Here is a 13,941-nt window from a genome sequence, read left to right as displayed (position 1 = left end):
CATAGAGAAGACTTCTAAAATCTGAGCACCACTGCTTTCAACCATTATAAATGAATGGGACAAGGAATGTATGAGGTCTATCTGAAATTTTGAATAAACCTGTTTAGAATCCTAGAGACCTATAAAACGAAACATCAGTTAGTTTGCAAAGATTTGTTGAGGGAGCCTATAAGGATATTCTTTTCTCTTGAAGGTTTCTGTTATGAAAGAGATAAAAATTGAGGCTCTCAAACCCAAGCACTAGGCAGCAAAGACTTAGAGAAAAGATGTTTGTTAAGAACCAAGTCACCTGTCACCCATCTCTTACAGTTTTGTTTTGTTTTTTATTGGAGTGTGGTGGGACAAGTTACATTCTTCAGAGAGCTCAGACATCATAAAACAAGCAACATTAAAGCAAGTACAGATACGAGCTGCCACTCAGTAACATCCTCCATAACTTCTAGTATGAGAAATGATCATAACTCTAAGGAACATCCTTCAAGTAGGGTTTGGGGGATTCCATCAGGAAAGTTTCCAGTTGGGGATGTTGTTAGTCAGTTAATGGCCTTCACTAGGTATTTCTCTCACCATACATTTACCCAGCTTCTCTTTATCAAGAACAGAGGAGCTAGTCTCAGTGTCAGATTCAAAGCCATCTTCATGAATAATTTACCATCCAGGAAATCCCCGAATAAACTACAGTCTTACAATCAAACCCAGGTTGCAGTTTGTATTAGCAAGTCTGTGTTGGAATATAACTGCAGATGTGCACTAAGATGTGGCCTGTGCCTACTTTTACACTGTACCAGAGAAAGGCACTGATTTAAAGAGAGACTAAATCAATCACAAAGCATAAGCTATTCATGTTCTAAGATTTTCATTAAATATAATATGTATAATTGCAAACTCACAGATGGTTTATAGTTTTCTTTGGGCAAGAATCAAGAAAATAATTGTCTTCAATAACCAAATATAGTAGGAGAATAAATTACTATGTTCCTTTAATCCATGCTTCCTGCCTACTATGAGCTACTGCTGTTCAAATGATCTAATACAGAGATAAATGAACCTGTGTTAAAGGTAGACCAAGTAATTTGTTAAATAGAAAATGGCAAGGTTTAATGTAACTAATTTGTCACAGGAGTTTGCCCTTGGCGTAGTCTACTTCCAAGAATATATTTTCTTTAGGAAATAATTACCCCAGATCCTGACATGTTCTAATATCATTTTGAATGTTACAAATACTAATAAAATACTAAGTAACATCATTTTATATTACAAAATAATAGTTATTATAAAAGATGATTTTACAACAATTTATTATTGAATTCAATCATAATATTACACAGTGCAAATAATCATCCATGCCTTGGCTGTTATGATCCTCAGAAAGCCAATTAATTTCACTACACAGAAAATATAACCAATTCTTTCATGTTGGCTTCAAGGAACAGCTCTTCTCATTCTACGTTTTTCATCTTGCTTGGAATCCCAGGACTGGAGGATTATCAATTTTGGGTTGCCTTTCCATTCTGCATCATGTATATTGTGGCAGTGACTGGAAATATCATCATCCTACACATAATCCGGATTGACCACACACTGCATGAGCCAATGTACCTCTTTCTGGCTATGCTGGCTACCACTGACCTGGTCCTGTCCACCTCCACACAACCTAAAATGCTGGCCATACTCTGGTTTCATGATCACAAGATTGAATACCATGCCTGCCTCATCCAGGTGTTCTTTATACATGCCTTTTCTTCTGTGGAGTCAGGGGTGCTCATGGCTATGGCCTTGGATCGCTATGTGGCTATCTGCTTTCCACTCCGACATTCTAGCATCCTGACCACATCTGTAGTCATCAAACTTGGGGCAGCTGTGATGGTCAGAGGGCTGCTGTGGGTGAGCCCCTTCTGCTTCATGATCTCCAGGATGCCCTTCTGCCCCAACAAGGTCATTCCCCAGTCCTACTGTGAGCACATGGCTGTGCTCAAGTTGGTGTGTGCTGATACCAAGATCAATCGTGGATATGGGCTCTTTGTGGCTTTTTCTGTGGTTGGCTTTGATATAATTGTCATCAGTGTATCTTATGTGATGATTCTGAGAGCTGTGCTGAGGTTGCCCTCAGGTGAAGCCCGCCTCAAAGCTTTTGGTACATGTGCTTCTCATATTGGTGTCATTTTAGCCTTATATATTCCAGCCCTTTTCACCTTCCTCACCCACCGCTTTGGCCACCATGTGCCCCGTGTTGTACACATTATGTTTGCTAATGTCTATCTTCTAGTTCCTCCCATGCTCAACCCCATCATCTATGGAGTTAGAACCAAACAGATCAGGGACAGGGTTATCCAAGGATGTTGTGAAAAAGGCCCTTGAACCATGGATCACAACATCCCATGCTTCAGTTACCCACACTGATGTATCCACACAGATGAGGAACAGTTCCCAGGCTCCTACCTACCATTGTAAAGTCATCACTATGAGAAAAGCTAGCCTATAGGTTGGAAATCTTCCAGAACAAGGAAGAATGAATTTCATGGTATCCATAGGTAGAGATCTGAGAGATGTGATGTATTATACAAAATTAGTTAATGTATATTCTTCATGAAAGAAAAAAAACTCTTATTAAATGAAATTTATTTATTGGTGTCTTCAGTTCTGTTTTCAAGTTGATATTAAACCAAATATCTCAATGTTATTTGGAAAAGACAAAAGTCACTGTGAATTTTTACGGCAAAATTTAATTGTAGTTATTCTTATAATGATTTCTTTATCCAGATCTTCATTCATATCAAAACTTTTGCTTCTTAAATTATGTTATTAACTTCAAAATCTAGAAAGTTTTCATCCATTAAATCAGTAATATTTTACTAGATTGTCATGGATCAAATAGACAGTCATACAATTTTAAAGAACCTAGACATTTCATCAGTTAAAAATATGCACCTTTCTTCCATCTGGTAATTTCTTTATTAAAAAATATCCTTTTAGAAACAGACATATGTTTAAGTCCTGCCTGAATCCTGATATATAAAATAAATAGAAAACATACAACTCATCCTGTAGGAACTGAGTGAGGTGGTAAATGCCAATAATCACAGCATCAGGGAACCTGAGGCAGCAACATTGTGAGTTTGAGGCCAGTCTGGACTATACAGATAAACTTTATCTCAATAAATTAAAACAGAAGAAGAGAGGAAGGTAAGGAAGGAGGAAAGGAGCAGGGGAGAAGAGAAGGAGGAAGTGGAAGAAAGGCAGACTGAGAAGGAAGGAGAGAAGAAAATGAGGGGAACAGGATAGGAAGGAGAGGGAAAAATAAATGAAACCAAATGAAGAAATGTGATTGAATACTAGTTGATGTTTTATTTGTAGTAAAGATGTGAAGAATTATTGGTATGCTATTAAGTTTTAGAGAAAATAACTTTAATTCCCATAATTCTCAATGCTAATTATAAAATGAATACACATGTACAGGAGCTTATTTAACAGACATCTAAATGCTAATAATACCCACTGTTGTTAATAAGGCTTAGGGCCTTCTTGTTTTCTTTTTCACAATAGTATTCAAAACTTACCTTTATTTGCTGGAGTTTAATTTTACTATTTAAATAATAATTAAGGTTTACATGACCTTGGTACATAGATATATAAAATAGGCATATAAAACAAACATTTCACTAAAAATCAATTACAAAAATATTTATTTTAAGACAGTTCTTTGGTACACATACAATTATGCTACTGATTAAACAGAAGAGAATTTTGCAAACTAATGAAGGACACATGGTTTAAGGCTTTGGCAGTACTGGAAGGCAATGGAAACTGATGCGACCCACAAAAGAACATTATGTCATTGGGTGTAATATTTCAGGGGCATCAAGAATCTCAGTTCATTATTTCTCATGGCCTCCAAGCTGGCATGAGTTAAACAGGCCTCCAGCAGACCCTCCTGCCATGATGAATTAGCTCAAAGCAGCACAACCAAGTGAGCAGGACCTGACCTCTGTATCCACTTGCCAAAGTAGGATTTTCTTCCTTTTTAATTGTGTCTCAGGTAACTTGTTACAATGATGAAAAACTAGGTGTGTATTATTTCTCTAATCCCCATTGCCTGAAGTCTAGGGGACAGGGATTCATTTACAAGTGGCTTGAAACACTTGAGTGACTATTCCAAAGCAAGGATATTATACCAAGCAGTGATATGTATTGAGCATCCATAGCCATGAGGGAATATAGACAATGCATTGGCTCAGATTTTATTTTCTAGTCAGGAGAAATAGATATGAAAAACAATACAAATGCAATACATGTGATCCAACTGATGTAGTGAGTAAATTTTTACCCCCTTGGCCTCATCCCTCCTGTACCCATCCTTACCTGCCCCAGTCCACCTGCAAAATGTATTCTATTTCTTCTTTTAGGACAATGTATAGAAGAATGCACAATCTAGATTTTCCAATGACTGCATTAACATATTAAATTTAATATTTAATTGAATATGATACACTGCTATTTATTACTTTGAATCAATATACAAAAGACAGAAATATTAGTTTGTATTAGAAAGAAAAAGCATTGCAAAGTTCATTTTGCTTCTGCATTTCACAGTGACGTTTGCATCTGAGTGTCAGATACTAAGCACACCACATAATTTCAATTGATACTATTGGTCAAGTAAGAAGATCTCACTTCAATACCGGTATCTATAAAGTATGACATTTATAGCTGTATTAAAGAGTGACTGAGAAATTAAATGACATGATTTTTGTAAAAGTATGAATATAAGTAGTCCTATCCTGCATACTATCCCTACAAATTTTATGTTGGTTATCAGGAAGATTTATAATTTAAATCTAGCTCTGTTTCATTTTGGAGAATTACTCCATTCCTGTTTTTCTGTTCCTGAGGCGGCTAAGGCCAAAAGCACTAGGCCATGCCTTAAGCAAACAAAGAGCTCTGACATGTACAGTAGTATCCTGACCTAGAGGACCCTGAAACTGTACCCTCAAGATGACCACTGCTGACATACAACCCAGAGCCAACCAGGAAACACCATGCAGCTGGAAGCAGAGCCTGCTAAAACCTACAAACATAAATGCCTCCGTCCTTTGTTTAATAAACGAGATTACTTGAAGTCTAACAGAGCCTGTGCCATTGGTTCTGCGTCTATTCACCCACTGCCCCCAGGATTAGAGACAGTGGGATCCCAGCTGCAGGGCCAGCAACATATGCCATTGTTTCTACTGATATTAAGATAACACAATACACTAATTTTATAGTATTATAATGAAATGAAATACAAGTCAGTTATCTCATAGCAGTCAGCAAGCAAATTTCCATAGGATAAACAACAACACAGATAATCTCCACAATGATGCTTTTCTGTGCATGGTGAACTAAAAACCTAGAGTCCCAGCTTAGACAGTTAATGATCACCCATTCCAGATATGATTTGAACATGAAATGTCTCCCATGGACTCATGGGTCCAAGGCTTGTTCTCCATTAGTAGCACTACATTGGAGGCAGAACTGTTCTGGATGAAGTCAGTCACTGGGATTCTGTCCTTGGAGCTAATGCCCTTCCATGATCCATTCCTGTCTTTCCCTGCTTGCTGCTCACCATTTGATAAGATGCTATTCCCTGCCAAATGCCACTTCCATATTTCAGCCTCACTCTAGGTCCTCAGCAATGGAAGCAACTGAGCTTGAACCAAATAAATCCTTACTACCTTAAGGTGTTTTCTTTTCATAAAAACATTGTGTCACTGTTGTGGAACATTAATGCTCACACAGCTTGCTGGAAGGTTAAACTACATTTCATTTTCATATGTTTTTCTGATGCCTTGTGTTCTAGTGACAGGTAGTCCACATTACTGAAGACTATTTTCTTATCATAACCATCTCTGACCACAAGGAGTGAGAGTGTTCATTTCTTCTTCATTCTTCACTTAGGATAACAGATAAAATGCACAAGTAGATCAGTTTCTATCCCCACCCCAAGATCAGTTAAGATTAGCCAACAAAGCATTGTAGAAACCAATTCTTCCTGGAAACTGACTGTGAAAATGTTTTAAAATAGTTTATCTTAATTATATGGCTGACAATTAATGAAGGACTAGAGGCTGAGCAGTAGGGTAGTGTTGTAACTTTATTACTCTTCCTTTCTTTATAACTTTATAACTATTTATAACTCTTCCCTTTTAACTCTTCCTATCTAAGAGAAAAACTGTCACTCCAGGACAAAATTCCACAGTTATTTTTATTTGTTGTCTGTATTTTCTTTGTAAATTGTTTGTCTATGAAAACAAGATCCATTTGTGCTGTGGAATAATCCTTCTGTACACTGTGAATATGTATTGCTCTCACTGGTTAAAAAAAAGCTGACAGGCCAGTTGCTGGGCAGGAAGCATAGGCTGGATAGCCAGACACAGAGGACTCTGGGAGTTGGAAGGGTGGAGTGAGGAGAGATGCCAGACAACCACTGAGCAAGCAGGATGTGTGGAGAATGAGGTAACAACCCATAAGTCATTCAAGTCATGTGGCAAAGCATAGAGTTAGCCAGTTCTCATTTCCCATCCCATCCCCTCTATTGCACCCCTAACCCACAATTTACTGATTGGGCTGGGGGGAAGGCTGAGGAGGGAGTGGGAGGAGGGAAGAGAGATGGATCTGTGGTTGGTATGTAAAATGAATAAAAAAATTCTTAATAAAGAAAAAATAGTTAGCTAATAACAAGCCTGAGCTATTGGCTGAGTATAAATAATATTAAGACTCCATGTTGTAATGTGGAAGCAGTTGCTAGGGTGGGTAGTGGGCAGTCAGGGCAGGAAAACATCCAACTACACATTTGTATATAAGTATGTACACAGTTTAAAAAGCACAGGCATCTGAATGAATTCTCTGTAATGCTTTAGTCTCAGATTCAAGAGATTTCTTCCATTTTATTCTTATTCTTTAATCAAAAACACCAAATATCAAAATACATAGAAAAGCTTTTATACAGAGAAGTGATAAATGTCCAGGGCTATGCATATACTAATTAGCCTGATCTGATAATGACACCTTGTATACCTGTGTTTAAGTATTACATTGTGCATCTTAGTTAAGTTTGGCTATAATCTATCATGCTCTATTGCTGAAGACACCACATATCTGAGTCATAAAACAGAGAGAAATCAATGTCATATTGATCTGAAAGCTTCATTGCTTCTGGTTACCTTGATTGATGTAGAAGATGCTAGGCACAGCTTTACTCATCTTTGAACTCCATGAGCTACAACAGTAACTGTCTTGGCAAGAAATGCCTACTGGCACAATAGCAGCTCAAATGTTATGGGTGTAAGTGATCACTTTCTGATCAGATTTAAGATCCTCTCAACTAGATAGAACCCATACCTGGCAACATTATTGAAGACAAGAACTTGTGTCTAGATATGTCCTAGGCCCTAGGTGAAAACCCACTGTTATTTTGCTAAGTGGGTATAGTATTAAAATGACTTCTTATGCTTATTGATATACCTGTAGATTAGTGCAACCATCAGCTCACATCAGAGAAGTTTCTACCTGAATTAGATGGCAATTAATACAAAGACCCATAGCTGGTCAGCATTCCAAGAATAAGAAATTATGGAATACTAAGTCCTAAATGGGACAGCTAGAGAGCAGCCTTTCCCACAAGACTCAGGAATCAACAGAGAAGAGAGTGTGGGAACATTGCATGAGCCAGAGGTGGTAATGGATAACTACAAGAAAACAGTGGTGTTTTTTTCTTTTTCAGACACAACAGTGCACATGTGAACTCACAGTGAGTGTGACAGAATGTGCAAGAAACAGGGCACATCAATATGGAGAGTCAACTATTTATGAGTGCTTTGTGTATGATTCAATACTCCTGGGGATACCGCTGTTCATTTGAGATAGTAGCTTAAAACCTTCTGGGAGTCAATGGTGGTATCTTGAGTTTTTATACATGATGTTTCTTCTTTGTAAGGTTCTCTAGAGAGATACACATCTTACATATAATCTCACAGTTCAGTTTAAATTTACTAAGAAGTCCATAGGTCCAGCATGATAGCCTGTTCTATGTCTGATAGCAAAGACATAGAAAGTTCCTGTTTCCACACGACCCTGGTAAGACTGATAAGAATGTTCACTGTGTTGTCTTTAATTTTATTTATTATCTTCACATAAATATTCAAACAGTCTTACAGAAAATTCAGGTGATAGCATACACTACTCTACTCTTTGGGATCCATATAATATTATAAAGCAGTCTGTAGATATATATTGTAATTATTCTTCTCAGATAGTTGAAACTCATGAAATTAGAGAATAAACAAAAAGAAAAACAGCATTAGAAGAATGATAAATTAAAAACACATTACAAGATATTTATTAGTATAAAGCAAATTTCATGCTAAATTTGACTGAAAACCTTAACTAGGTAATAGTGCTATAATTTGATTTTTAGTGATCCTATAAATGAATTATGTGATTTATAAATTTAAATGAACAGGGATCCATAACACTTATGCCTGTAGAATCATCTGCCTGTCTAATTCTATCTTCTACCTTGTCCTTAAGTTATATCCATCACTCCATACTTTTGAGAAAGGAGACAATATAACCATCATAATTCCCTGAGAAAACACCCTGGAATGATTTTTCCATCAATCTATCTACTTGACACACCCTAGCAATGAAAATGCTAACCTCATCTTCCTGGAATCTAATTACTCTCTTGTACTGTGTTCATTCATATGATGCTTTCAGATTTTTATGTATCAACTGAATTTGCTCATTCTTTATGTAAAATGCATCATTGTCTATTGTATCTATAACCACAGTTTATAAATCAGTTTATAAATTTGTATGTTTATCTAAATTTTCCCTTTTTCATAACACATTCATATCCTTTTCAGCCTCCATTAGTAACAATCTGTTTCTGTCAATGCCTTAACTGTTACGTTTCTAAAAATGAAATTAACTGTATAAAGACATTTGTACACCCACTCTCTAAGCCATTGTTGTAGAGTGTCAGTTTCAGTTAGCAAGTGCACCTGCTTTTTTCAAGATCACTAACATACTCTGAACTGCATTTGAATGTTTCAATGCTCACTAAACTTGGCTGCTCAAACAGTTCATCTCTGTTATCATCATATACATGGGGAAACAGGGTCTCTTTGTTTTTATGGTTTTCATAAAGCATTCAGGCTTCCCATGGCTTAGGAGAGATAATCCTTCCCTTAAACTTCCACAACACTCTGTCTTCATCATTTTTCTTTTAGTAGCCCACTCTTTTTGCCTGCTCATCTATTCTGTGGGATTAAAATGATCTATTTCTAGAGATCTATTTCTGGAGTGTCACACATGCATTCCAAACATAAGAACATCTTTTTTTTTCCTTTTATTTTATTTTACAATACCATTCAGTTCTACATATCAGCCACGGATTCCCTTGTTCTCCCCCCTCCTGCCACCTCCCCTTCCCCCCAGTGCACCCCCCATTCCCACCTCCTCCAGGGTAAAGCCTCCCCCTAGGACTGAGATCGACCTGGTAGACTCAGTCCAGGCAGGTCCAGTCCCCTCATTCCAGACTGAGCCAAGCATCCCTGCATAAGCCCCAGGTTTCAAACAGCCAACTCATGCAATGAGCACAGGACCCAGTACCACTGCCTAGATGCCTCCCAAACAGATCAAGCCAATCAACTGTCTCACCTATTCAGAGGGCCTGATCCAGTTGGGGGCCCCTCAGTCTTTGGTTCATAGTTCATGCGTTTCCATTCGTTTGGCTATTTGTCCCTGTGCTTTATCCAACCTTGGTTTCAACAATTCTCACTCATATAAACCCTCTTCTTTCTCGATAATTAGACTCCCGGAGCTCCACCCGGGGCCTAGCCGCGGATCTCTGCATCCATATTCCTCAGTCCTTGGATGGGGTTTCTGGAACTACTATTAGGGTGTTTGACCATCCCATCACCAGAGTAGGTCAGCTCCGGCTGTCTCTCGACTGTTGCCAGCAGTCTATTGTGGGGGTATCATTGTGGATTTCTGTAGATTTAAGCAAGTTTCTCTTGATCACTTTAAACAGAATATTCAAAGTCCAATGCATTTGTTTTACTGTGTTTTAGGAACTGAGTCTCCCACATTGAAACATTCCAATTTCCTACATTCCTAGAAGTGACTTTCTATGTACACAATCTGTTGGGACTTAAAATCTATGAACACAAAAATAAATATATAAATATTTAAAAATATAAATATATAAATAAAAATAAATGTGCAAAATTATGTGCACATATTTTCTTGACTTAAGGATAAAACATTATTGTTTTTTCTAAATACCTCTACAATTGTAGATTAATAAATTTTAGTTTTCTGGATAAAGCAATTTATTTCCTAGAGTAGTTATTTTTACCAGAATATTGTTTAAATACTTTTTTCTGACAATACCATTTGTTGCTTCTTAGGATGCCAGCGTTGTAAAGGCAAATGCTACAAATGCAGGACAACACGGAATTCCTGAGCAACTTCACATCGAATTATCCAACCTTCTTGTTGACTGGTATCCCAGGTCTAGAGTCTGCTCATGCCTGGATCTCCATCCCCTTCTGTTGTCTTTATGCCACTGCCCTCTCTGGAAACAGCATGATCCTCTTTATCATTGTGACTCAGCATAGTCTGCATGAACCTATGTATTATTTTCTCTCCATGCTCTCAGCAACTGACCTGGTTTTGACTGTTTCTACAATGACAACCACCTTGAGGATCCTGTGGTTTCATGCAAATGAAATCAGTCTAGATTTGTGCATTGTTCAGATGTTTTTTCTTCATGGGTTCACTTGTATAGAATCTGGGGTGCTAGTGGCTATGGCTTTTGACCGTTATGTAGCAATTTGTAATCCTCTTAGATACACCACAATTCTTACTAATTCTAGAATCATTCAGATGGGTTTCCTAGTGATTATGCGCACTATAGTATTAATAATTCCCCTACTTTTGCTCCTTAAGCCTGTTTCTTTCTGTAAAGTGAATACCCTCTCCCATTCCTACTGTTATTATCCAGATGTGTTTAAGTTAGCATGTTCAGACATTCGGGCCAACAGCATAGGTGGATTAGTTGGTCTCATTCTGACCACAGGGGTAGACACTCCATGCATTGTCTTGTCTTATGTATTGATCATTCGCTCTGTCCTCACTATTGCCTCCTCTGTAGAACGGTACAAAGTCTTCAGCACCTGTGTGTCCCACATTGGAGCAGTTGCGATTTTCTACATCCCTATGTTTAGCTTGTCCCTAGTGCATCGCTATGGTCGGTCAGCCCCCAAAGTAGTCCATTCAATGATGGCCAACGTTTACCTTCTTTTACCCCCTGTGCTCAACCCAATCATCTATAGTGTAAAAACTAAACAAATCAGAAAGGCTATCCTTAGTTTGCTCCTTGCAAAATAAACAGAGATTACCCTTTACTTCTGAAAAACCTGGTGTGATTTTCTTGCTGCAAAAACAACTGTGGTTGGAGATTCCCCATTTTATATGTGAGTTTTCAAGATTTTAATTTATTTAGCAATGTTTAGTGAATATTTAGGTGTTTTATGTTTCAAATACAAGTTTTACTGTATTGCATTCACAGCAATATAAAATATAAATGAAGAGAATAAATAGTTCAGACAAGTCATTATCAAGTGACAGTCAAAAGAAAAGTTTGGGGAATTGGGGATACATAATTCTTTATTTGATAAATGAAATAGAAATCAGTGTCTAGAAGAGATCATCAAGTAAAATGCAAGGAATCTCAGAGCAGATGTTGTTGCTTTGTTTCTCAATGATTTATTAAGAAATTTATATTATGAAAATTTATATAATAACAATAGTTCATTAAAAGTTTAGTTTAATTCATATTATCTGGATCATAAGAAAATCAAAGCAAAGTGAACATACTCATACTAAATTCAATAAAATTTCATGTTCTATGAATGTCATAAATGACTTATGTGACTTCCTTACCAACCAACAAGCTAAAGTCGAGGTTGATTCTCTGCTGATAAGTAATTTATACAAAGTCAGACACAACATATTTGTTTCCTGAAAACTGATTCAGGAAACTTTTTTGATTTAGGAGACAGCAAAAAGCCTAAACTCTCTGTTTTATGGAGGAAATTAGAGATGCAAACAACATAATTGACATACACGATGGATGTCACATGCATCTCACAAAAACTTTGACACCAGTGTGATGGATCCAGTGCACATTAGCTTGCAAACCCATTTTGTATATCCAACTATGGACTGATTAAAAGATGACTTTCCCCCAAGATACTTGGAGCATCAGCACACATGTGGTAAAGGTATACTTTACTGTGTTAGCCCTTGCATGGAGTAATAGAAATTAAATGATTAATAAGCATACACCTTTTGTTTAATAAGGTTTTTTAATATATGTAAAGCACGAACATATGCAAGAAATTAAAATAATGCATTTAATGGTATTGTGGCTGATAACTCAAAAGTAGTATTCCACCCAGTTTGTCTTGCAATCTGAAATTTAAGGATTTCTAAGGATGGATCAGGAAGATATTTTGGAAGCAATTCTGTGCAAGAATGTAAGAAGGTTTACATGTTCACGGGAGAATATAAACTTTGAAATCATAGTCCTTACTGAAATAGGTCTTGTGATAAAGAAAACACAGACATTATTCTGAACTCAGTGAAATATGATTGTTTTTTAAATGTCTACTATTATTGTTTATGTCTTGCACTATTCTAAAATTGTAGCCACAGAAAAAGTAGAAAGCTTTACTCTTACAAAACTCACAGGAGAAATAAGACGTTAAAAATGTAAGAGAAATATCTGGTACATATAACACAGCAAAAACTAGTTGTTATATATATCCACATATAAAATGAAAAATTCCATTTTTTCTTAAAAATAATCAACTAAAAATTTAATATAAAATCTGAAATGGTGAAAGTGATAGAGAAAAATACATCAAGATAAAGGCATCAACTGTTCTGAAAAAAAATCCTCTGTAACAGTAAATATAAATATTAAGAAACATGATCACACAATGTTAATAAGCTTCTCCACAGTAAACTAAATGATTGCAAGAGTGATTAGACGTGAAAAATATTACAAACTACACAATCACACAGGGATTACTAACTATAATATATGAAAAAGTGCAAATATTAAACATTCCCCCCAAATTATGAATGAGCTAATCAAGTAAACAGCTCTCAAAATAAGCACAAATGTCAAATAAATGTCTGCTAGTGTTCTGCATCCTTAGCCATCAGTGAGACACCAATTAAAACTGCCTTCAGATTCCATCTTAAGAGATTCAGATAGTGACCAAGAAAAGAAGCAAACAAATCCTAGTTAAAATATGGGGAAGGATGAATTCATATGCAATACTGCAGCTAATGTGACATGGTACAGCTACTGTGGAAATCAGTGAGGATGTTCCTCAAAGAACTAAAACTTTCGGTACCATGTGATCCTTCTATGGCATCTCATTCAAATCACCTGAAAACTCTTATTTAATATACTACAGGCATATTTCCATGTCCATGTTTATTGCTGCACCATTCATAATAGCTAAAAATTAAGATAAGCTTAGATGTCAATCAACAAATTAATTGATAATTGTTAATTGAGAAATTAACTGATAAATTAATATTAAATACTTAATGATGAACCTAGTGTACAATATGCAAATTTTATGCACAAACATATAAAAATTGCTGAGAAAAATTGAATACTTTTAATACTTTGATGTCCATGTTTTTGTTTTGGAATATCTGATCTATATATGACATTTCTCCATATTTATATGTATTCTCAATAAAATTATCCATAAATCTTGATATGAATCACAAGCTATTTCTGGGATTTATAAAGACATAAAGAATGAGGAGTCAGAGAGGATAGAGGATATCATGAGAACATGGTCCACCAAA

The 13,941-nt window shown here is 36.4% G+C and overlaps 2 protein-coding genes across 2 annotated transcripts; both read left to right on the top strand.

The window, feature by feature from the left end:
- The first annotated feature begins 1,404 nt into the window (after nucleotides 1-1,404).
- On the top strand, nucleotides 1,405-2,358 carry LOC114706690 (olfactory receptor 52R1-like). The gene has a single exon (XM_028889181.1). It carries the CDS (start codon nucleotides 1,414-1,416, stop codon nucleotides 2,356-2,358), a length of 945 nt encoding a protein of 314 aa, XP_028745014.1. The 5' UTR covers nucleotides 1,405-1,413.
- A 5,671-nt stretch (nucleotides 2,359-8,029) lies between these two features.
- On the top strand, nucleotides 8,030-11,433 carry LOC114706696 (olfactory receptor 51F1-like). The gene is made up of 2 exons (XM_028889186.1): nucleotides 8,030-8,112; nucleotides 10,452-11,433. The coding sequence occupies exon 2, from the start codon at nucleotides 10,474-10,476 to the stop codon at nucleotides 11,431-11,433; it is 960 nt and encodes a 319-aa protein (XP_028745019.1). The 5' UTR covers nucleotides 8,030-8,112; nucleotides 10,452-10,473.
- The last annotated feature ends 2,508 nt before the right edge of the window (nucleotides 11,434-13,941 follow it).

This window comes from Peromyscus leucopus, chromosome 1, assembly GCF_004664715.2.
Source record: "Peromyscus leucopus breed LL Stock chromosome 1, UCI_PerLeu_2.1, whole genome shotgun sequence".
NCBI lineage: Eukaryota > Metazoa > Chordata > Mammalia > Rodentia > Cricetidae > Peromyscus > Peromyscus leucopus.
Note: the sequence above shows the minus strand (reverse complement) of the source record. Positions and strands in the feature narration are given on the sequence as shown.

What these genes read in the sequence shown, in the direction of transcription:
- LOC114706690 (XM_028889181.1), top strand. Translation starts at nt 1,414, where the DNA reads ATGTTGGCTTCAAGGAACAGCTCTTCTCATTCTACGTTTTTCATCTTG.
- LOC114706696 (XM_028889186.1), top strand. Translation starts at nt 10,474, where the DNA reads ATGCTACAAATGCAGGACAACACGGAATTCCTGAGCAACTTCACATCG.